Below are 24,042 nucleotides of genomic sequence, written 5' to 3'. Positions count from 1 at the left end.
CTTTCGAAGTGTGTACTTTAGAGTTTATAACACTGCTTCAGACTTTCATTGTCAATGCTCAGCTGCTTTCACTGTACAAATACAGTCATAACAAGTCAATGTTATTCTCTCTGGAAATCAAGAGTTCACTGTATTGAACTCACAACATTCCTTTAAATTCTGATTCAGCAGATGTTCGCAAGGGAGGAGATGAACTTCTCCATGTTAATTACCTGACTTGAAAGCAAAACACAACTCAGCAGGATATAACTCCAGTCATGCGTGGGCTGATCTAGTTTAATAAATCACTGCTGGAATTAGATCAGGGTGAAGATGCTACACTTCCGCTGATGGAGGACAAGATACATGCCAATTGTTTTTCATTCAATTATTATTTATTCAGTTTGGTCATTTTACATTGAAATGTCTAAATATTATTCACACCATAAGGTGAAACAAAACTTTTACATTTTCTAAATGATTCGTATCTGCTATATACTAATATGTTTCTAGTTGAACGGAATATTACAAAATAGCTTGGTAAATCAATTAAATGATTGATTTGCACAGTGCATATGGAAAAATATAGTTTTTTTTTGTATTTTTATTTTATTATTTAAAAAACAGTGACAATAGCATGCACGTTTATAGGTAGTTTACTATATGCTAAGCATATTTAGGCTTATACAATTAAGTTCATTTGCAGCAGAGATCATGTTTTTGGCATTATGGCTATAGTATGGAAATTCAAGTTCATCGCATTATGTTTTTTGAGACGGCTTAAACATAGACTGTCAACACAACTAGTTAGTGATGGATGTGCCTGTCAAGCAACTGTGTAGAATTTCTCTTTAAATATCAATGCCTACATAAAGGCCTGTTCACACAAAGGACGATAATGATAAAGGTTTAAAAAAAAATTACTATAACATAAGTATACAATAACAGAAAAGAGAAACAACATTGTTGGAATCACATGCAGAATGATGAATGATAAAAGCACTGACAGACAATCAGAGTCTATCCTGTTTTGAAGAGATTTAGAAAACTGCAACGTGCTTATAAAAAAACATAATAGTGAAATTGTGTGTTTGGTTGGACGTGAATATAATTTCAGTATATATCACTTTATCATTATTACTCTTGATGTGAATAGGGCTTAAGACTGGATTGTTTATTTTCTCCGTAACTAAAACATTTAATATAATTTTTTTGTTGTTGTTAGAGAAAACACAAAGTTGCCATTTAAATAAAGCATTTGGTTAAAAGCAAAGATTTTGAAATGTAGAAATGTATTTCAAATGTTAATGGAAAATAATGAATCTAATAATATCCGTCCCCATGTCATTTCATCATTCAACAAATGTTAATACTAAAATCTAAACAGTTTGTTGTTCTTGTTTGAATAAATGTTTGATTCACCTAAAGTGCTCACAGATAAATTATAGATCTCAAAGACACAACAAATCCAGTGATTGTGTTAGTAGTTTGCGGTTTTACAGATACTGTACTGTATATGCAGTCGGATTGGGGCCTGTCTGCGTTAAGCTAGTGCTCTCACTGAGATCTTAACTTTACTGCACACAGTCCGCATGGAATCAGTTCCACTGGCACGAGCAGTCCATTGGCTCCTGGTAGTAATAGTCCACCGTAGTGGCATTTCGAGTGCAGTACAGCTGAATGATGCGGTTTTGGAGGCCGTTCTCACGACAGCACTTGCAGAAACGTGCATGGCTGTTAATGTTAAAGTTGAAGATGGTGGCAGATGGACATTTTCCATCACATGAGTACACAGTCACCTGAAGAGAACAGTAAACAGTAAACTCTCCAGAAGATAAATTACACTCTATAGTACTGTATTTTATAGATAATACTAAAAACCAAACAGAATAGAGAATCATAGTTCATAGAGTTCTTTCACACTTACAGGTGCGTTACTTCTACAGTCATCTTTTCTGATGGTGGTCCTGATGGCGACTCTCTTACAGGTTTTACCATCTTCTTTGCCTACACACACACACACACACACAGAAACTGTGACTTACAAATGAACACAAACATAAGTCAACATGAAACTATATTTATAAACCATTTTTCTTCTGGAATGTGACAGAGTGGAAGAAACGTTTTAAAAATGTATTACATAAAAAATAAATAAATAAATAAATTATATTTAATAAAAAATCAAAGTTTGAAAACATTTTATCCATCTGTATTTGACTATTGTTATTTCTTATTACTGCTGTTACATTAACTAGCATTACATTATACATATTTTAAAAAAAAAAGTAATTTTATTGGCCTGATTTCAGAAAGGCTGCAGTACGTACTGTTTTATATATATATGGAAGAATGAGCAATATGTTCAGGAACATGCACAACATACTCATACAGTACTTAAACATGTAAGTGATATTTTTATATAACATTATTAATAATAAAATAAAATAAAACGGATTGATGTTTAGTAGTGTGTTTTCACAAGCTTAGAATATCCATCAATGATGCTTGGACTGTTTAGACAGCTAAACCAAGTAGAGTTTATTCTTTGTAAATGCAGCTAAAATAATGAGTCAAATACACACACACACACACACACACACACACACACACCCAAACACATTAACACAGCAGGCTCAGTGACTATTATTGCTGCACCTTGGGGGCTTCACTTGATTGACATTTTAGTTACCATGGTGACATTTGTCTGACAATGATGGAGTGGCACTATTAAGAACTGAACTTTTCACCCATATGTCATTTTTGTTTGCATAACAATGTTAAAATGAAAGGTATTTAACTCTTTTGAGGGCAGTGTGTGAGTGTTATAAATTTCAAGTTCATTAATTTTGAAACAGGGATTCTGGAGGTTCAAACGGAGGACAGATTCTGAAGATTTATCATGGGGTTTCTACAGGAAATAAATCAAGACTTCACAGCTGTGTGTCTGAGATGGTGGGAGATGAGATGTGTGTATGCAATGCAGTTGTGTCTGTGTTTGTGTCTGAATTTTACACAGATGCTCATGAGTGTCAGTATTCTTCCATTATTTAATCATCCCTCATGTCATTTCACACCAATAGTGATGTTTTTTTCAATAGAAGTTAATTATACTTCATTATGCTTTCAAGTCCCTCGCCCAAAACAATAATTGTAAAAAATATTAATATTTAAATATTCAATTAAATGATGATTACATTTCAGTGCATTGAGAATTTTCTTTTTCGTAAAAATTTACATTTAATTGTAAAAATTAAAAACTTTAGTCTATTTTAATAAGAAAAATACATATATTCATATTTAAAAAAGGTAATAAAAATAAACATCAAACCTGCTGCAAAACCGGCAGGTTATATCTGAATTAACTAAGGGTGGCGCATGTGATTTAAGACATTATTTAAATTTCTTTTCCACAGACAAAAAAAAAAAATAGTGTAAGAGTTTGAAACAACATGAGGGTGATTAAATAAAACTTTGATTACAGGCCAAATGTCTCACACACTTAATCAATCAGTTCACTTGAACTAAGAGAAAATAATGGCAAGACGGAAAGTGATAAGTGCGAAATATTTTCTTCAAAACACACACAATGTTATGAGACACAGATAAAGAGAATTCAGTAGATGAGTGAGTACCTGTATCACAGTTAGTACTAGCAGTGGGTGTTACTGGACTAACGGAAAAAGGCAACAAACCAAGTCCAGCACCTGAGAAACACACAGGGGCAGGTTCACAAACTCACAAGTCCATAACAAACTCTTTCGGTTGAAGTCGCTCGTAAAGCTTCCAGCACGCAGCACAAACGCAAGAGACCCAAACCAATGCGCGAACACACAAACCAGAGCCCTCATGCGTAAAAAGATGCACAGACCCACTGCTTACACAAAGAATACATACCAGTTTGCTGGAAGCAAATATAGCACATTCTCAGCATATGCCAGACATGTTGAGTTTTCCCCTCAAAATCACCTCTGAGTCCTTCTAGCATGCTATGCCAATGTAATCAAGACCACTGGCTCTTATCTAAGAGGTAATTAAAACCAGATTCATGCAGCATTTTCCAATATGCTTTCCTTGGATGATAAGTAATGCAAAAATACATAAACTACTATTCAAAAGTTTTGAGGTCAGTAATTATTTTTAAAGAAATTAATACTTTTATTCAGCAGGGATGCATTTAAATGATCAAAAGTAAAGCAATTCATTATGTTACAAAAGATTAAAGTGCTGTTTTTTTTTTTTACTTTTTATTAATCAAGGAATCCTAAAACAAATGCATCTTGATTTCAACAAAGATATTAAAGGGTTAGTTCACCCAAAAAATTAAAAATTAGCTAAATTACTCACCCTCAAGGCATCCTAGGTGTATATGATGTATAGGGGTGTAACGATACGCGTATTCGTATTGAACCGTTCGGTACGAGGCTTTCGGTTCGGTACGCGGTACGCATTATGTACCGAACGGTTCATTGGACTAATTAATTATATTTGGAAAATTAAAAAAAAATTGTGAAATATAATGAGATGCGTTCAACAAGGTAGTCCAATAACCCAAACAACGTAACAGGCAACGCCCCTGACACCCCCGAAGAAGAAAAAAAACACCAACTTATATGTTTATGTTAGGCTACTCTATCAGGCGCTCGCTCACTCAGTACGCGCTGAGTGAGTGAGCGAGCAGTTCATGCACGGTACGCGGTGGCCAATGCGTTTAACAGACCAGAAATAGAACATCCTCCAATAACCAACAGGTCTGGTGTTTGGGTGCACTTTACCAATTGATCGGGGCATCCAAACAAGCACGGAAATCAAAATGGACTAGTAGTAGCCTACTGTACTGTGTCGGAATTTCCTGAGCAGTACGATACAATTAACAGGCCTGCACGTTATTAGATAGAAGAACTGTTATAAATAGAACGTATGCACGGGCAGTTTTGAAAACTCCACCTACTTTGCTCTTGGAGTGCAAATCGCGTTGTATCTGAAGGGTAACGCTGAGACCAGGGTCCAGCGCAGCGCATACCGCGTCCTGTGTGAAAGACCCTTTAGCCATTTTGCAACTAACCTTCAGCGCGTACTGAGTGAGCGAGCGCACTCTGTAGTGGAAAACGCAGGTTTTAAGAACATGCTTAATGTAATTGAGCCCCGTTAGCCTACAATATTCCTTCACGAGACCATTTCAGCCAGACCGTAATTCCTGCTTTTTTCCAAAAAACATAAGCCCTATAGAGAACCAATTGAGTAAAAACACACTCAATATAAAGAGTTATAGAGTTCCATATAAAAAGTTACATCTTTGTATTTGTTCATAACTACTACAACAATATAACATTTTCATTTTTTTCTTATAAGGAGCTGTTTTTGTTTTATAAAGTATGCTGCTAAGAAAACACCATAGAAGATGGGTAAAGAATAGCTCCATCGTTGTTCAATGTAAAAAAAAAAAACCAAAAAACATACTTTGTTAGTTTTAATAAATAAAACATTTTTTAAAAATCAAGGAAATTTATCTGCCAATTTTTTCTTTTTGCTGTATCTAAAACGTACTGAACCGTACCGAACCGAACCGTGACACCAGTGAATCGTATCGAACCGAACCGTGAATTTTGTGAACCGTTACACCCCTAATGATGTATATTCTTCTTTATATTACAAATGGTCTTTAATCTGTTTAATGCCACTCAGTGGGTGTTGCAGTGCAAAAGAAGTTAAAGAAGAAAGTCATATACACATAGGATGCCTTGAGGTCGAGTATTTTATGGCCTAATTTTCATTTAGTGAAACTAACCCTTTAAGCAGTACAATGGTTTTCAACACTAATAACAGTAATAAATGTTTCTTGAGCAGGATCATGTGCATAACAGGAATAAATTAAATTTCCATTATATTAAAATTAGTTATTAAACAGTTATTCTCAAATATAACAATATTTGACAATATTGATGTTCTACTCTTTTGTTTTAATCAAATGAATGCACCCTTGGTAAGAATAAGAGACCTTCTGGCTCCAAATTTTAAACGGCAAGATGGATTTAAATATGAAAATACAATTTAAAAAAGATTTATAAAATGCTTTTGTTTCTATTAGTGACAGATCAATATATTGATCTACTTAGGATTATGCTTTTATAATATGCAACCCAAGACAATAAATGCTCAAATATTTGGTTGATATTTGTTTTAGTGCATTTCAATTAAATAATGTGAAAAATATATGGATCCCAAACATTTAACCTATTCATTCCCGTGATTTTTCTAGTTATTATTAAACACAACTGGATAAGGATTTTTAAAGTTCCAAGCCTATTAAATAATTTAGAGCTAAACACAAGCAGAATTTCATATGAAAATGACAATGTATTCAATTTATTATGTTTCTGTAACTTGTTTTTAGATTTGATCAATTTCCATTACTTTTAAGACTTAGATATCACAATTTTAAAATTCCTTGACATTACAAAAATATCAGAACCCAGATGTCATTAAGCTGATCAAAATCTGAAAAAATGGGCCACTGAAAAACCTATATTGTTAACTCAAACAAGCCATTACTGTACATACTGATTCTGACTGCATTCATCTGAACCTGTTTATACTGTACATAAAGCACCAAGCTTTGACAAGAGGCATTTAATAACCACAGACACCAATCCCATAGCACAAAATCCAGCTTGAGCCACAAAAGACAAAGATAAAGTTAAGAATGCATAGAGAGGAGGACCATAAAGCATTCTGGCTTTCATTAGTTTTCATCACAAAACCTTGTTAGCACTTTGTTTTGTACATTTCTTCCTATATCATGGCGTGTACACTCATTGTAATATAGAGAGAATTGAAAACAAGGAAAAGCACATGAAATTGAAACTGAAAGAAAAGAATGAAAGAGGCCCATGAGATGTGTACAGCAGCGCTCATTCCCCCCCCCGCCCGGACAACAGGGAGCATCTAACCACAACGCAACCAGCAGCTAGTAAAGCCCAGCACTGCTTCTCCATCATGCTGTTCCAAACAGCCCCCAGCATTCCCAGAAAGCACAAGCCAGCCCTAGACACTCTTACTTACATGTCTTACAGCAGCCGTCCACATACGTTTGAACTATGCCTCCATTCTGAAACACAAAGCACAGAGCTTAGAAAAACAGCACAAACTGGTACAGATAAGCTATAAGAACACACTGATTTTAGTCAGACCTGAATACATTCTGTGTCATTGAAAGGAGGACAGACCACTCCAGAGGCCAGAACTACTGCGCCTACCGCCGTCTCCATACAGTCAAAGCGTGTGCAGTTAGCCACCCATGAGCTTCCTGCCTGCAAACCACATCAAAATACAATATCAGGTTAATGCATGTGTTGGATTTCATGAAAACAATGATGTGGTTTTGTGTGTGTTTTGACCTACAGTCAAAAAGTACCAGATAGTGAGTGCAGATTACCATAAATAGTTCTGTAGTCCCGTTTTCACTGGGATACGAGCATGAGATGTTTTTGCAGGAGCCACAGCACACATGTGGATCAGATGACGGGACATAAACCTGATGCTATAGTAACAGAAATATAAAACAAAATATTAAAAAAACTTTTACAAATATAAATGCAAAACAAATACATAAATAATAAAGTCATTAAACACAATACAAAAAATCGCATAATAATGTCATGTAAATATAAAACGGTATTGTCCAAAATAGGCCATATTCAACACTTTTGAAGCATTGTTTTTTCCCTGAAATCCACTTCTTGAATGTTATTCAAATTTTCTGAAATGGCTGAAAGTGGTGCTTCACCTCTGTTATGATTGACTATACTGTACATTGAAATATTTGGTTTAAAATACATATTTTCTTTCATCTTATATCCATTTTCAAATTCATTATCAAAATAAATATTTAGAAAATTATGCAACATTGTTCATTTTTGTTTGCTAATACATATACTGAAAGTTGCATTAGTCATGTGACTTACAGGCTCACACTTCTCAGAGCAGTTGGCAGTGGTGACCTCCATGGCGTAGAACCCGGTGCTGGGGTCTTTATGTGTGAGGCACTGAACGGTGTAACACAGTTCCCCCTCAAAATATTGCACCATAGACTGGCCTGGGTTCAATATCGTTACGCCCTGAAACAGACACACTTCTGCCTTCTCTACACACACATACACACAGAGACACATAAACAAGCACTTGCATTTCAGTTTCACTGAATAGTGTGGCATTTGGAGTGTGTTAGTGTTTGTACAAGTCTTACTGCAGTGATACAGTGGGCATCCACATGGGCCGCCGGGGTCTGGTTCCTCCACTCTCATTTCACCCTTTAACACAAAAGTCACGGTATAACACTGTGGTTACAGGAGAATTCACTATGGCAGTATTCCCTCACAGAATACATTTTAAAACGCTTACCACAGTGCAGACAGGAAGTGTAACGTTGGGACACTGACATTCTAAAAACAACAGATGTTAAAAATAAAACTATTCAAAATGTTAGCATATTAAAATAAAAATACTTATATGGCAATACCATGGCAAAGTGATGGCATTACATGGAACTACCATTTAAAAGTATGGGGTGGGTAAAATGTCAAAAATAATTTGCTCACCAAGGCTGCATTTATTTCTCAAATATAGTGACATATTATTATTGTTATTAATATATTTACAAATGCAACTTTGTCCTGTTATGCAACACTGAAATTTCAGCCTCATTATTTCAGTGCTACATGATCCTTCAGAAAAACAATATGCTGATTTGCTGAAACCACATCTATGAATACAATAGAAATCTGATGAATAGAAATGTATTTGAAATAAAAATGTTTTTTAACATTACAAATATCTCTACTGTCACTTTTGATAAATTTTTGCATCCTTGCTAAATAGTCATATACATTTCTTTAAAAAAAAATGTATCTTACACCAACATTTTGAATGGTAGTGTACTAAGAATATCTTGCCATTTACACTGTACATTTTAGTGTAATATTTCTCTATCTTTGTGCTTGGGCATGCTTTAGTATAGCTTTATTTAGAAGAGAACTGTTGAAAAAATATCCACAGAAGTTTTCTAAATCAACAAAAATAATAAAGTGCATAAAGGGACAAAATAACGCCTTTCTAAAATCTCAAAAGGAGAATTAGAGGGTTTACGTAAGGTTTTTCCTTAGCAAGTATAATTATCTTGATTATCTAAAAAACAAAAAGGAGACAGTGTTTAGATATCTAGGTAAGTGTGCATGTGTCCAGTACCGCAGTGTGTCTCTGGGCAGCAGCTGTCCGGCACAGGTCTCTTCACCAGTACAGCTCCAGGAGCACAACTCACACTGGGCTCAGGACATAGACTCATATCACACACTGAAAGAGCAAGACACAGCCTTTAAACACGTCATGTTTCTCCTTTCATTAAGAAACACAAAATGACAGTGAATGCTTGTGTGTTTGTTCTAACTACCACAATTATACTGTGGACAGCAGTGATTAGTGGAGTTCACATCCACAGCCAGGATCTCTCCAGGCAGACACACTGGTACAGGGTCAATACAGGACTCGCACACTGCAAAACAGTCAATGCCACAATAAAATCACAAAAGATTATTATTTTAAGAATGTTTTATGTAAACATGTTTTATATTATAATATATATTTTAAAGCATTATAAATAATTGTATATATTTGTGCAATTATATATATATACTGTATGTGTGTGTGTGTGTTCGAGTATAATTAAATACTAAAAAAACTGCCTTCTGATAAATATTTTATTATTAATTATAATTGAATGCAAAAATGAATGTATTGTCAGCGTAGAGATGAGAATATCAGCTGAAGTATTCAAGTATTTATAATATATTATTACCACACATGTAGCTGTAGCAGCAAGCTTGTGCCCCTCGGACCTCCACCAGGAATTGATCTTCTCTGCAGATCGGGGCAGGAACACTCTGACATGCCAGCGGATCACATTCTAACAGGGACCAATCAGAAGTCTGACCTTTGTCCACTGATCAAATAAACAGCCAATCAGAGTAAGGATTACATGAGTTCTTACCACATCTGTATTCAGGACAACAGGACAGAGCGCTGTAGCCAATCACCAGCTTATCTCCATTCTCACAGCTGGGCACTTCACTCTGACAGATGGTGAGGTTACATTCTGCACACAAAGACACAAGCATTAGTTATGCATATTTTCTTGGAAATACTGTACATTTGTAATGTGCAGATCTGATTTGTTTCATTTATTTTTTATGTTTTGTGCCATATCAGCATCTAAGGCAAGAACCAAAAACAGGTTAATAAAATTCATTAACATATTTATAATGAGAATGCAGACAAAAAACAAGATAAATAATGTTCATGCAGAAAGATACAATTTTGCATGTATCTAATTAAAGGTTTTGTCAACTTTAATGTTTTTGAAAGAAGTCTCTTATGCTTACCAAGACTTTTGTTTGTTAGAGTAAAAACAGTATTTTTTTTAATGCAGTAACTGCATTTTAAAATAACTGTTTTCCATTGTCATTTCTATTTCGAAATTTAAAATGCAAAGCTGAATTTTAAGCATCATTACTCCAGTATTCAGTGTCACATGATCCTTCAGAAATCATTCTAAAATGCTGATTTGCTGCTTAAGAAACGTTTCTGATTATTATCAATGTTGAAAACAGTTCTGCTCATTTTTTTTTTCGTATAGAAACTGTGATACACACAGTTGTGTATCACAAATGTTCTCTGTCAGTTTAGAGTAATTTAAACAACAAGAAGAGTAAAATTACTAATTTCGTAAAAAAATAAGACCCCAAACTTTTGAACTTTAGTACATATTGTATTATTTTTTTTATCACACATATATATATATATATATATATATATATGTGATAAAAAAATAATATATATATATCATACATTGTATCATTTTGGTTTTTTAATAGTACATCAAATGAGCCAGGATGGTGTACTATTTCTGATGGATTTGTGAATTATCCATCCACGTGTTTTTTGTGTGTGTTTTTTTTACCACAAATCTTCTTAGGACAGCAGACTCCTTCCTCCAGCACATCGACTGCATACTCTCCCTCCCTCTCACACAGAGGAGCAGGTTCATAACTGCACTCGGGTTCCACAGGAACCACACTACCATTCTCCAGACACTTGAACAGACAGCAGCCACGCAGAGAGCCGTTCCACACCTCACCCGGGGCGCGTGGAGCACCATCGTTATCTGTACACACTGATCACATGGAAATAACAGGCCATTATCACAACAGCACTTTATTTTTAATACGAGCAACAACATAGTGTGGCATTCTCACCGCACTGGTCTTCGGTGACACAGAAGGCAGAGTCTGCTCGGTGCAGGATGGTACCGCTTTTACAAACGCACTCCTCTCTGATAGAAGAACAGGTGCTTTCCTCATAGTAATCTCGGTTTTGACATGTCCGAGTCTTACATGTATTCACACAGGGTTTATATTCTTTACCAGGAGGACATTTGAGTGCTGTGTGTACAAACACATACAAATATGAAAAAGTGAAAAATTCAGCATTTAAGTAAAAACCTTTGTGCTTCCATACAGTATCTGTAAACACACTCACGGCAGAAGTTGCTTTTCCTCCAGCTGAAGCAGATCTGATGCGTGTAACAAATGGCCACATAAGCAGCCAGGAAGTCACACTCGTGCTCTTTATAGTGTAAGTCACCAGCCCATATCTTATCACAGAAGTGTTCTGGAGAAACCTTCAAAACAACATTTGGAAAAATAATCAAATATAAAATGGTCAACTCACATGTAGGGCAAGTATCAATTTTCACAAATTAAACACAAAATATCAAATTAAAGTAAAAATCTGTGTCTTTTTAGTACTATTTATATACTATTATGCTATTTATAAATATAATAAATAAGTCTTTATATTTTGTTTTAATTGGTTTGCTTTAATAAATTTTGTTATGGGCTATTTTGCTTTGATTTATTTTTATTTTAGTAAGTTTAGTCCTCTAACTTTTTAAACTTCAAACTTTTATTTACTTTTATTTAGATTTATTTCAGTTGCCAATGCAACATTTCAAAATGTTTTAATGCAATATTTATATTTTATTTATTTCAGCTTGATCAATAATATTTACTAATTGCTTTTTAAAAGCATTGGATGTAAATAGGAGGCCTGCACATGAATATGTATTCAAGCTTGTGTGTGGTACCTTGTGATGACATTTAGAGAAAGGTCTCTGGTTGAGCATGGTGAAACATTTGGAGCAGTTGCCGGTGGTGCAGTTGTCTCCCACTCTGCGGAAGTAATCTGTATCCTCTGACGTATCCACCATCCATCCGTGCAGAAATACTGGGATGTCCTCAATATCCTGGACCACTGTACCATTGGGCAGCCGCAGGTCATCAGCTGGATTACCGTCACAACATCCTAACAAAGAAAACAAATACGCTGGTAACAAAATACACCAAACACGCTTACATGACCACAAATGCCCAAGGCTGATAAATTATTAAAACATAAAACATGAAAAAACACATTTAGCTTGTAGAATGTGAGATATTTCAGAATGAAACTAAATGAATATTACCTACCTAAAACCATTTTTTATCTGGGTTGGGACATATTTGGATAAAAGTAGGATATTATCTTATTGTTTACAAATATTTTTCCCCACCCATGAAACCTGATTACATTAGCAGAAAAGTTTACATTTTGATGAAAGATTATAAAAGCAGTTTTCTTCTTTAGCACAAACATGCATTGATAATTTTTGCACAATAAAATCACAGATAATGATTAAGGAAGTAAACAGGGACATATATGTTTTCATGATTTCACAGTTGTATAAAAAGTGCAAGTCCAACATACTGACCGCAGAGCCCCCTAGTGGAGGTGTTATCAGGAGCCGTGTACTGTAGGACCATGATGCCAGTGCTGTGGTACCACTTTATGTTGATCCCACCAGGTGTATTAATGATGTACATGGTCCCGGTGTCATCAATATTGAGGTTCTGCCTTGTAAGAGGAAGCCGTGCCGTAATCTGATTCACCGAAACCTGTGTCAGATCAAACAACAGAAATCACTTTTATGAGCCACGATTAAGTGGAGACACAAGATGCTGGACTTACAATACAATTTTGACTTTTAAATAAATGAGAATGTATTAACAAATGGTTAACAAATTTCAATTGCCATTATCTTGGATTTTACTCAGTTTACTCGAAAACAAACAATATTATAAGATTTACTGGCTGCTCAAATAATAACTACTAAAAATAGAGCTTTGCATTTTGTTGTGTTTTGAACAACATGACTTCATGACTAAAGAGGTCAAATCTTGCCAGCATTACCTTCCGGTCCAAGCGGTTGACCATTATTCTGTACGACTGAGTTGTAATGTTCAGCTTCTTAAAACACAGACCAGAGGTTCCACCAGAGGGAGTCTAACAGGGAGAGAAGAGGCAAATGAGCTGTATAATAATAATTCTGTAAATAACATTTGAACATAAATAAGCCAATAACACTTTAACACTTACAGGTCTTCTGATGTAGTTCACACTCTGGAAGCAAAAGTCAAGCATTTAATAAAATGTGAAAAGCGTATATAGAAGACAGTTCATTACTTCATGGTTAAGTGATAGCATGGCTTTACCTCACTGGTTGGACATTTCTCAATGTGACCGACTATTTTCTCCCTGGGCAGGTGTACCAGAATATAAGAACCGATATCATAAAGAGCCACATTATTCCCATCGAACGTGATCACACGCAGGTCAGAGATTATAGAGCAGCGACCTGACAGGACACACAAACATTAAAAGCCAATAACATGATGAACACTTTAACTTAATCAGTGTTGTTACTGTTAACTAATAAAAACTATAAAAAAATGTTTTCATTAACTGAAATAAAATATAAATATTAGGTGAAAAAATTAAGGTAAAGAAGGTCCAGAAAAGTATGAAAGACATCGTCAGAATAGTCCATCTGCCATCAGTGGTTCAACCGTAATGCTATGAAGCGACAAGAAGAGTTTTTGTATGCAAAGAAAACAACTTTATTCAACAATTAGTCTCCTCTGTGTCTCTCTGCATCACTGTAGAGCCATTTTGGAGAATATCCGCTGAACACAAAATGCGTACACTATTCTGATGATGTCTTTTATGCTTTCCTGGACCTTGACAGTGTACTGTAAGTTACTAGGCGGTCAATGGGACAGTCACAACACAAGCCTCCCGGTTTTCATCCAAAATATCTTAAATTGTGCTCCGAAATGTTGCCTTTGCAACTAAATGAAGTTGAAAATAAATAATATATACTGTAGAAAAACGAAATTACTTAAAATAAAACATAAAACGAAATTACTAAAAAAATTAAATACAATCGTATAGAACTACTACTAAATACCACAAATATGAACACCTCACATGTAGAGCACTTTGGTGTAACTCTGTTGCTTTTAAATGTGCTATAGAAACACATTTTGACTTGACTTTTTTTATAAACACCTCCCATCTAGAGCAAACCTGAATGGTCATGCGTGTATGACTTACATGGGCACTGCCACAGTGGGCAGCAGGGGTCTGTGTTGGTCTGGATCGGTGTGCCCAGCAGGTTGCACTGTGGCTGGCTGATGTTGTATCTGCAGTGCTGAGAGGAATTATGCAGCATCAGCTGTCCATTAAAGCAGATGTACTCACTGCACTCATCCACACGTATTGAATATGGAGACTGTATGGATACAAAACAGAGACAAGACAGCCCATAAACCCTTCCACCACCAAAAACTATGTAAGGCACCTTAAGATGATTTCAGGTAGTACACATTGATCGGTTGTCTTTTCTGATGCCTGTTCTTGTGTTATATTATGACAGATTCATCAATTATTCACTGCACCACATCTTAACTCATGATTCTTCCCTCAGGACATCAACATCTTGGCAACTGGACAGGAAATACTCAAGAACAGAGTTAAGACTGGAAGTAGTGTTCTCCCTTTGTGGATAACCGGCTAAACTTGAAGTTGTGAATATTTATGAGCAAGTGTGTATTTAAATGTGTCATAGAGGTATCAAGGTCAGGGAGGGAAATGGGAGATGTCAACTCTAACTTATCATTAGCAAAACATATTTTTCTTAGAAAACTCAAGACATAGTAGAAATGATACTTTAACAATTCTCTGATTCTTAAGTCAAACGAGTCTGAGGTGGATGTACAGGCAACTACAAGATTTTATTCAGTTTCATTTGTTCATTTTATATTTATATTATGTTCTGAGCTTGTATTATGTATATTATGTATATGTTATGAGCTTTTGGAAGTTTCATTAGTTTTGCATGTTAGAATGTTTTGATTTAAAATATTTAAGCTTTAATACATTTTTTATTCGAGTTTTTATTTTATTTTAAATGATTTAAATGATTGAAAATGAAAGATGTCTTGTCCTTTGAATATATTTTTGTTATGGCTCTTTATCGTTCACTGTTTATTCATAAACCATTAAAAGAACTGAACATTACAAAAATCCTTCCATTCCATGTTTAAAGCATATTTGACCATGAATATCACTGAATACTATCAAATTTAAATATTCTATGAGAACGACCAACCCTGACACACAAACTCTTACCGTGCAAGGCCCTGTGGGTAGAAGGAACGGAGGAAGCACTGTTGTTATTCCTGCTGTCTCAGGTGAAGGGGAGGGTGAAGGCAATATCTCAGAGGCTGATGTGGTAGTTGAGGGCTCTTCGGTTGTTGTGGAGGCAGATGTTGTCTCTGTGGTGATGATTGTTGAAGTTGTGGTCTCGGTTGTAATGACAGTGGTGGTTGTAACGGTGGTTGTTGGAGACGTTGTCTCTGGTTCGGTGGTGGCCTCGGGTGTGGTTGGCATCTCTGTGGTCGAGGTAGATAATAAAGTGGTAAAAACTGTTGTTATGAGCTCTGTAGTGGGCGTGGCTGTGGTGGTGGGTGGGGCAGTGCTGACTAGAGGGGGTTCTGTGGTTGATGGAGAGGGTGTTGTGGGAGTTTCAGAGGAGGTGGTGGTAGCCAAAGTTGAAGAGACTGTGGTTGGTGGTAATGTGGGTGTAGTTGGGCTGCCAATTAAATCATCTGGTTCTAAAGGTGTAGTTATGATTGTAGTACTGGCAGTTGTGCTCGGAGAGGTGCTTGGTGTTGCCGTTGTGGTGGAGGGAGTTGTTGTGGTTGTAGGAGCAGAGGTTGGAGCCATTGTGGTTCGGTTTGATCGGGTCACAAACATGTAAGGAGTCGGAGTTGGAGAAAGTATCACACCTGCAAGCACATCAGAAACAACACAGGTGCTAAAAGAGAGGATTAAGATATGCATAAGAAGTTACGCGAATTATGGTTTCACACGTACAGTCTTCTTTGTAAACACACCGCCTGGTCACTTCGTCCAACAGCATAGACTTGGGACACCGTGGAAAACAACCTTCAACTCTAAACCAGATCAGAGAGTAAAAGACAACAGATTTGGATTTTTCCTTTTCTGAAGAAATTGTACGGGTGAATACGTCTAGGTCATATTTTCCTCCTTACACTGGATTTCGATAAAGAACATGAACAAATTACTGCAATGTGTCCAGATGTTTTAATTTAGCTAAATTATCAATTGAAATACATTTTTGATTTAGTCTTTATTTATAATCCTCATTGATGATTTTTTAAAAAGATTTTCATTACTGTAAAAAGTATGCTTTTTAAGTGATTATTAAGTGATTTTAACCTGCCAGGATAATGTCACAGAGCAAAACTCTTAATTCTCACACTTATACAGTATAATACCTGCCTTACCAGGCACCTTTTGTATAATTAGTTTTATTGTATTGGCATATGCACATGATCTTACGGAGGTAAAAACTGGCAGCGTGTGGCATCGGGGTCGTTGCATGTTTTCACACATGGACTGGCACATGCACGATACTTCCACTCGCACATCAAGCGGTAGGGGATCACAAAACTGCTCTCTAAAATGCAGGAACACAGCCATCATAAACATTAGAGACATTCGAGAAAGCGCTGCAAATGATGTTTGGTAAGCTCAATGTTTTATAGTCATTTTTTTGTGTGTATTTTCAGTGTAATATGAGGTGCATCAGCAGAACTCCACGTTTCCAAAAAGTGTGCCTGCTCTCTTTAATTCACTGCGCTATATTTATATCCATTCCACAATCAGTGCAGGCAATATGGGCCTGATGATAAGATCATTTATAATTGCACAGCAGATTTGATATACAGATATTTGGAGACTGGTCTTACCATCAATGACAAAACTGCTGCTGATTTTGAAGGTGTATGAATGGTCGTAGTTCTGAACACGTGCGTGTGTATGAGAAAGAGTGAGGAAGACACCCTTCTGACTGTGCAACTCAAAGGAAGATCGGCCAGGTAACCACAGGCCCTGTTGGTGGATGAAGGTCGCTCTCCGTCTGAACTCTTCCCCAGGCTGCCAGTGTTCCAAACGCAACCCACGGTTCCCAGTAACACACAGAAAGTAGTTGGGCCTCTCTGCAGACTCCAGTGAAACAACAGGAAGTCCTGAAACAGTGCAAAATAAAAAATGCAACATCAGTAGATGCTACTATTCAGACTAAAAATAAATGGTAGAGATAAACCATGTATAATTTTTTTCAGAAGCTGGTCGATTTTGTTCAGTCATTTATTATTATGATTATTATTTAAATAATAAATAATAAAATAAATCGATAGAAATATTACAGTTGCAATAATACTATTGTAATGTAAAATACAAAATTGGAAATTTAATAATCATTATTATTCAAAATATTATTTTAATTGTATTATTTCAATTATAAAAATGTAACAAATCAATTAAGAAATATATTACTATAGCAATTAATACTATCGTAATGTAAAATACAAAGAATTATTATTACTGAAATTATTATTATTGTTTTATTTTACAGTACAACAGTAAAATTACAATACTAATATTTAATACTAATATACTAATACTTTGCTTTCAAATGTGAATAATAGAGCTTTTATTTTGACAGAAAATCACAGAGCCTTCTTGATTTAATCAACATATTTATAATTATTCTCCTCAGAAATTTGATGAAAGTGGTTTGTGGGTTGCAGTTTTTTAAAATGCATGTTGTAAGTGATCCAAATTCAAAGCTTTTACAAAGATGGAGTTAGTGTAGAGCAGCATTTAATGCAACACAATGAAAACATCAGGTCATTGTATTTTGCGTTTAAGCATGTTTGATTGCATGTCTTTCTTCTGCAATTTCTTTCACTGATTTGTTTTGCTGTTGAAGTGAAGAGTGTGTGCTCACTGGAAGCTCGGTCCTTATACAGTCCAGCTGTGATCATGAAGTGGAAAATGGTGCTGGGTTGAGCGTTGGTCCTGAGGAGGGGAAACACTTCACCACTGCTCACATTTGCCCCAAACACACATGCAGAGTCATTCTGCTCTGCGCTGGACAGAATGAACGGACCCTCTCCCAACTCTAAACAAGCATACATTAATAAAAGAGTTAGTGCCAGGATCTTTAGGTGCTTACAGAGGAATTCAATGCAAATAATCATAATAAATCATTCTTACCTTGGTTGTAATATTCACAGTCATATGCTGTTAAAAGAATCACATAGTATTATGAGTTTGCATGCATTATTACAACATTACCAGATTTAAAAGCAACATAAAACAGCATTAGCTGTGCATTTAACTTTTTTAATGTAACAAATCTGCAACTGAAACAGAATACAGAATCAAAGTCTGAATATATAAACAGACAGTTTTGAAAAGGACAAACTGAATGCTGGGTTAGTTTTGCATTAGAAATGTTGCTTTGCGCATGGGTATAGACAAGACATCTCATTCTGGTGTCCTCATTAAATAGATTTTATATAAATAGAAATGATAAAAAATTGACAAATGGGTAAAACCTAGAGGTTTGTAGGATAAGTGCCAAAGATTGGTAAAGATTTAAAATGACAATTTATTAGTTTTGGGGGCCTTCACTGTGATTTTGTGAGTATTTTAATGTCATCTAATGGTTGTAAATATGCCTGACAAGATTTCTTGGTATATGAGCTATTGTTACATTGAATGACATTTAAATGGGTGTCTTCTACAAATCAAGGTAAAAATGTATGACAGTCATTATTCTTTGCTCAGATTAAATCAAATAAAACAGGACACAATCTAATTTGAAGCTGTATTAAACTTTCATTGTTCGATGTTTGAAATCCCCTTTTCGTCTTTGATCCATTAACATCAATGACAGACAGCACAAACGGGTCAAAAGTTCATTTGCTTCCTAATGCTTGTACTCACGACACACGGTGGGGGATCTCCAGTTCACTGTGACACCATTTTGACAGCATTTGTGTGCATATGCTGCGATACTGGTGCACAGACACTCACAGTCACCACCACGGTTGCAGTTGCAGGTGTCTGTCAGACAGTTCTTATAAAACCAGGTCACATCCACCTTTGGGATCACAAGTATTAATTACACACAATACATGAATCCCTAAAATCCCAATTAGCCTGTCACACAATTGGTTATTGGACTATTGACATTCACCTGAATGTGCTAATGGTGGAATGTTCTATATTTTCAAACATTTACTGCCCCCTAGTGGCCATATTTTGAACGGCAAACCATCTCAAAGCTTCTATCAGATGGTTCATCACAGAGTCTGTGTGTTTGTGTGTGTGTGTCTTTCTGATGACGTCTTCCAGCCTGTGTGTGGCTGTGGGTAAGACGTGGCCTTTTTATCTATAGTCCAAAACCCCAGAGGAGAGCTGCTCACCACATTGTGACATGGAGCAAATACGTCACTGTAGAGAAGGCCACACTCCCGCTTAGCATACGGCTGCCGACTGAGATCTCCTTCACACGGTCTGTGAACTACAAAGTCACTCTCACACTGCACACACATTAACACATAAAAGCTGTTTAGTCTAAACGTCTAGTGTAACTCTAGAGTTTACTATTATTTTACACTAGCAATAAAACTATGGCAGAAACCACAGTTAGCATGTAACATTTTAAGAATACACTACCATTCAAAAATGTAGGGTCAGTGAGATTTTTTTTAGGTTTTTAAAATAAGGTTTTTATAATCACCAAGGCTGCATTTATTAGTTCAAATTAGTTCAGTAAAAGCTGAAATATTATTTCAGTTTAAAATAATTGTATTGCTTTCTTTTTACATATATTTTAAAATGTAATTTATTCCTGTGATGCAAAGCTGAATTTTCAGCATCATTACTCCAGTCTTCAGCATCACATGATCTTTCAGAAATCATTCTGATATGTTGGTTTGCTGATCAAGAACTAATATCGGTGCTGAAAACAGTTTTTCTTTTATTTATTTATTTATTTATTTGTTGTTTTTTTGGGAAACTGTAATAATTTTTTTAGGATTCTCTAATGAACAGAAAGTTCAAAAGAATTTATTTAGATTAGTTTTTTTGTAACAACGTAACATTTTTTGCTGTTACTTTTGATCAATTAAATGCATCCTTTCTGAAAAAACAAAAAACAAAATGAATTTCTTTCGAAAAATCTTACTGACCCTAAATTTTTTGAACAGTGTACTCCAGTCTAATAGTTTCCTGAAGTGTCATACCTGTCCAACAGCCCAGCTGTCTCCAAAGGCCTGTGCGTTACTGACCTCCATATGTCCAGCTGTGGTCATGTCATTCACTGTTACCATGTCAAAGTTTCCACACAAACCACTCATCTGACCCTAAAAACATAGCCAAATACATTATAATAAGAAATACGGTTTATAGAGTATTAAATGATACTGCTGATTCAACGACTCTTACTTTCCACTGCGGTCCAGCACGAATATGGACTGTGGTCTTGCGGTCCCATAAAATGGTCAGATCTTGAGCAGGAAAGTGGACCACAGTGTAGTATCCCGCACCCCATAACTGAAACTCATATCCTCTTCCCACAACAGTAGATGAGCTCTGGAGGACAAACACAAACCAATTCAAATCAATAGTTAATACAGACTACAATATAATACAGAAACAATAACCAGTCTCCTAGTTTATGAAAGGGCCATTAATCAGCTAAAGATTGGGTTATGTCTTTTACTCACAGGTTTACCAGAGTTGTCACTGAAGTAGATTTTAGTAAGGCCAACATAGATGAGCAGGTACTTCATGCAGACAATGCCACTTTCGTAACAATCTTTATTTTGAGCAACGATGGACACCTCCGTCTCACCAACACTCTGCATTTAGATACAAGATTGTTGCAATTATAGTGTGCAATTGATGCCTGACACTTTATCATTTCTACCTCTGAGAAACAACACCTTTCCTTAAAGACAAAGTGTGTGATTTTTGTGTCACCAGCATCAATCAAACAAAATGTTCTATTCTGAAAAATAAAAAATCATGTTTCCACAACAATATTAGCCAGCATAACCGTTTTCAACATGGATAACAATATTAATTGTTTTTTGGGCAGCAGATCAGTATATTTCTTGAAGATTTCTGAATGATCATGTGACATTGAAGACCGGAGTAATGATGCTAAAAATACAGCTTTGCATCAGAGGAATAAATTACATTTTAAAATATATTAAAATCGAAAACAGTTCTTTTAAACTATAAAAATATTTCATAATATTACATTTTTTACTGTGTTTTTGATCAAATAAATGCAGCCTAGGTGAGTATAACAGACTTAATCTTTTTGTTGACCACTTGTTGAGCAAAAGCTGTTATGTCGGATCTCTCAAACAAACTTTCATTTGAAAGTCACTTTGTTTACACTCTTCAGGAAATCTACCAATAATTGTCTTATAGATCTGTATACCTGCATATTAAACTAGGACAAGAGAAAGTAATTTAACATTGAAAAGTGGCACATCATATTTAAATAACCAATGCATTGCTGTATAATATTTTAAGCACTGAAACCTAGTGTGTTGTTGTGAGTTTGTGTGTACATGTGTGTGTGTGTGTGTGTGGGCATGTTTTTGTGACATATCAGGACACAACTCTGTATAATGACATGGGTATGACACAGGTATTACAAGGAGAGGGTGACTTATGAGGACATAACCCATGTCCCCAGTTTTCAAAACGCTTATAAATCATACAGAATGAGTTTTTTTGAGAAAGTAAAAATGCACAAAGTTTCCTGTGAGGGTTAGGTTTAGGGGTAGGGTTGGTGAATGGCGATAAAATATACAGTTTTTTACAGTATAAAAACCATTACGCCTATGGGATGTCCCCACTTTTCACAAAAACAAACGTGTGTGTGTGTGACAAAAGCCATTTCTTTTTGTCGTGATGGAGAAGTCTGTCCCCCGGGTAGATCAGTAGACTCCTCAGAGAATCACTGGCCTTTAGGAGACACCAAAGTCTATTCACCTGCATCTTAAGCATCCGCACACACACACACACACAAACGACACACACATGCATACACACTCTCTCAGTCATTAAGGCCAGTAGCAGGTTGCATGGCGTAGGCTGATAGGGAACAGATTACTCTTTGTTATGTGCGGCTCTTTGCTGAGTTTCTGTGCTGGGACTGACATTAACTCTGGCTCCATTACCACAGCCCTGTTCTAATTAAAAATCCCTTCTGATTTTCCCATGATTAGTGGCGGTAGAAGCAGATCTCTTTTCCTGCTACTTTATCCGTACCTACTGAAGTCCGCAACGTGTGAGAGCACAAACACGCACACACACACTCTTTGGCCCTTCATTTAAAACTCTTCAGTTTAAAGGTTCAACACGTTCAACTGGTGAAAAACACTCTTTGTTGAAGGCAAACTGGTAAGCGCCCCTCCACTTGGTCCTAAGACCAGCACACAAGGCAAACAATCGTCACTGTTTTACAGCACTTGTACACAAAAATATGCTTGCTCTTACATTTAAGCTTACCCATACAAAAAAGTCTTATTACTGTGGTACATGTCCAGAAACCATGGTAAAATGGTCAACCACTGTGGGTTTTTTAATGACCAACAGTTATACGGTATCTACAGTGGAGGGTGGGCAGTATACAGTAATGCCTCTAATCCAAAAATGGTAAATACCATTGAGAAGTTTGGAGTGAATACGATTTTTTTTTGCATAAAATACATTATACTTAAGTATTATATGCTTTAAATTGGTACAAAAAATTGACAATAAATACATTTATAGTGATTACAAAAGATTTATACATCAAATCAATTTTGTTCATTTGAATTTACTACTGACCCCAAACTTTCAAACAAAGTCTCTAATTTCAAATATTAGATGTATAGGTCAGCATTTTTTTTTTTTTTTGCTAGTGTACCTAAAATCACAAACACACACACTCAGGAAGTACCTTGACCAGGTAGACCTGGCAGTCGCTGACGTAGTCATACTCCAGGCCATCAAATGTGTGGTAATGTCGGTCACTGTAAATGGTGCACACTGCTGGACATGGCGAATATGTGCAGTTAAAGAACCCATGATGACACACACTGGAGAGACACAGAGAGAAACCAAGTCAAATGTTATTTAAATATAAACAGGTACTGTACACTATTATTCCTCAATTAATGGCTTTTATGATTATTTAAACTATTTAAGGAAAAATTTCTTCTAACTGTGTTTCACCTAAATTAAAACATCTATCAAATGTGGAATAAAGATGTAATCTTGGCCTTAACAACCATAAATTCGTTATAATGAATCGTGGTGTGGATTTTTTGTTATGACTTGTAATGTTAATGACATTTATCATTTTTGGGAGAAAATAAAGTTTGGGGTTAGTAAGACTTTCTTTTTAAATGTTTTAGAAAAAAAAAGTATCTTATGCTCAACAAGGCTGCATTTATTTTATTAAAATACAGTAAAAAATGTAATAATTCCTGTGATGCAAAGCTGAATTTTCAGCATCATTACTCCAGTCTTCAGTGTCACATGGTCCTTCAGAAATCATTCTAATATGCTTATTTGTGCTCAAGACACATTTTAAACGTTAAAAGGTATTCTGTCATATATAACCTTTCAACACTCTTAATTTGGAAATAGTAATTAAACACAGAGACAGTGAACAAAAAAAATTCC

At 35.6% G+C, this 24,042-nt stretch overlaps 1 protein-coding gene across 1 annotated transcript in view; it reads right to left on the bottom strand.

Annotated features, from left to right (window-relative positions):
- Positions 1–473: 473 nt before the first annotated feature.
- The window catches only part of otogl (otogelin-like), a 37,165-nt gene continuing 13,596 nt past the window's right edge, over positions 474–24,042 (bottom strand). Inside the window, exons 22-54 of the mRNA XM_026241665.1 lie at positions 23,315–23,453; positions 21,078–21,212; positions 20,797–20,943; positions 20,595–20,714; positions 19,773–19,889; positions 19,291–19,447; positions 18,556–18,582; positions 18,287–18,460; positions 17,244–17,522; positions 16,834–16,951; positions 16,345–16,424; positions 15,598–16,256; positions 14,521–14,698; positions 13,620–13,762; positions 13,504–13,527; positions 13,318–13,410; positions 12,839–13,022; positions 12,176–12,393; positions 11,569–11,710; positions 11,286–11,471; positions 10,991–11,203; positions 10,022–10,126; positions 9,830–9,937; positions 9,425–9,526; positions 9,223–9,327; positions 8,380–8,420; positions 8,225–8,288; positions 7,944–8,122; positions 7,415–7,519; positions 7,170–7,289; positions 7,042–7,087; positions 1,907–1,986; positions 474–1,778 (exon numbers count right to left, since the gene is read on the bottom strand). Of these exons, the coding sequence (XP_026097450.1) occupies positions 1,578–1,778; positions 1,907–1,986; positions 7,042–7,087; positions 7,170–7,289; positions 7,415–7,519; positions 7,944–8,122; positions 8,225–8,288; positions 8,380–8,420; positions 9,223–9,327; positions 9,425–9,526; positions 9,830–9,937; positions 10,022–10,126; positions 10,991–11,203; positions 11,286–11,471; positions 11,569–11,710; positions 12,176–12,393; positions 12,839–13,022; positions 13,318–13,410; positions 13,504–13,527; positions 13,620–13,762; positions 14,521–14,698; positions 15,598–16,256; positions 16,345–16,424; positions 16,834–16,951; positions 17,244–17,522; positions 18,287–18,460; positions 18,556–18,582; positions 19,291–19,447; positions 19,773–19,889; positions 20,595–20,714; positions 20,797–20,943; positions 21,078–21,212; positions 23,315–23,453 (4,789 nt within the window). The 3' untranslated portion in view covers positions 474–1,577. The remainder of the gene's footprint in view (positions 1,779–1,906; positions 1,987–7,041; positions 7,088–7,169; positions 7,290–7,414; positions 7,520–7,943; positions 8,123–8,224; positions 8,289–8,379; positions 8,421–9,222; positions 9,328–9,424; positions 9,527–9,829; positions 9,938–10,021; positions 10,127–10,990; positions 11,204–11,285; positions 11,472–11,568; positions 11,711–12,175; positions 12,394–12,838; positions 13,023–13,317; positions 13,411–13,503; positions 13,528–13,619; positions 13,763–14,520; positions 14,699–15,597; positions 16,257–16,344; positions 16,425–16,833; positions 16,952–17,243; positions 17,523–18,286; positions 18,461–18,555; positions 18,583–19,290; positions 19,448–19,772; positions 19,890–20,594; positions 20,715–20,796; positions 20,944–21,077; positions 21,213–23,314; positions 23,454–24,042) is intronic.

Source organism: Carassius auratus, unplaced genomic scaffold (genome assembly GCF_003368295.1).
Source record: "Carassius auratus strain Wakin unplaced genomic scaffold, ASM336829v1 scaf_tig00000062, whole genome shotgun sequence".
Taxonomy (NCBI): Eukaryota; Metazoa; Chordata; class Actinopteri; order Cypriniformes; family Cyprinidae; genus Carassius; species Carassius auratus.
Note: the sequence above shows the minus strand (reverse complement) of the source record. Positions and strands in the feature narration are given on the sequence as shown.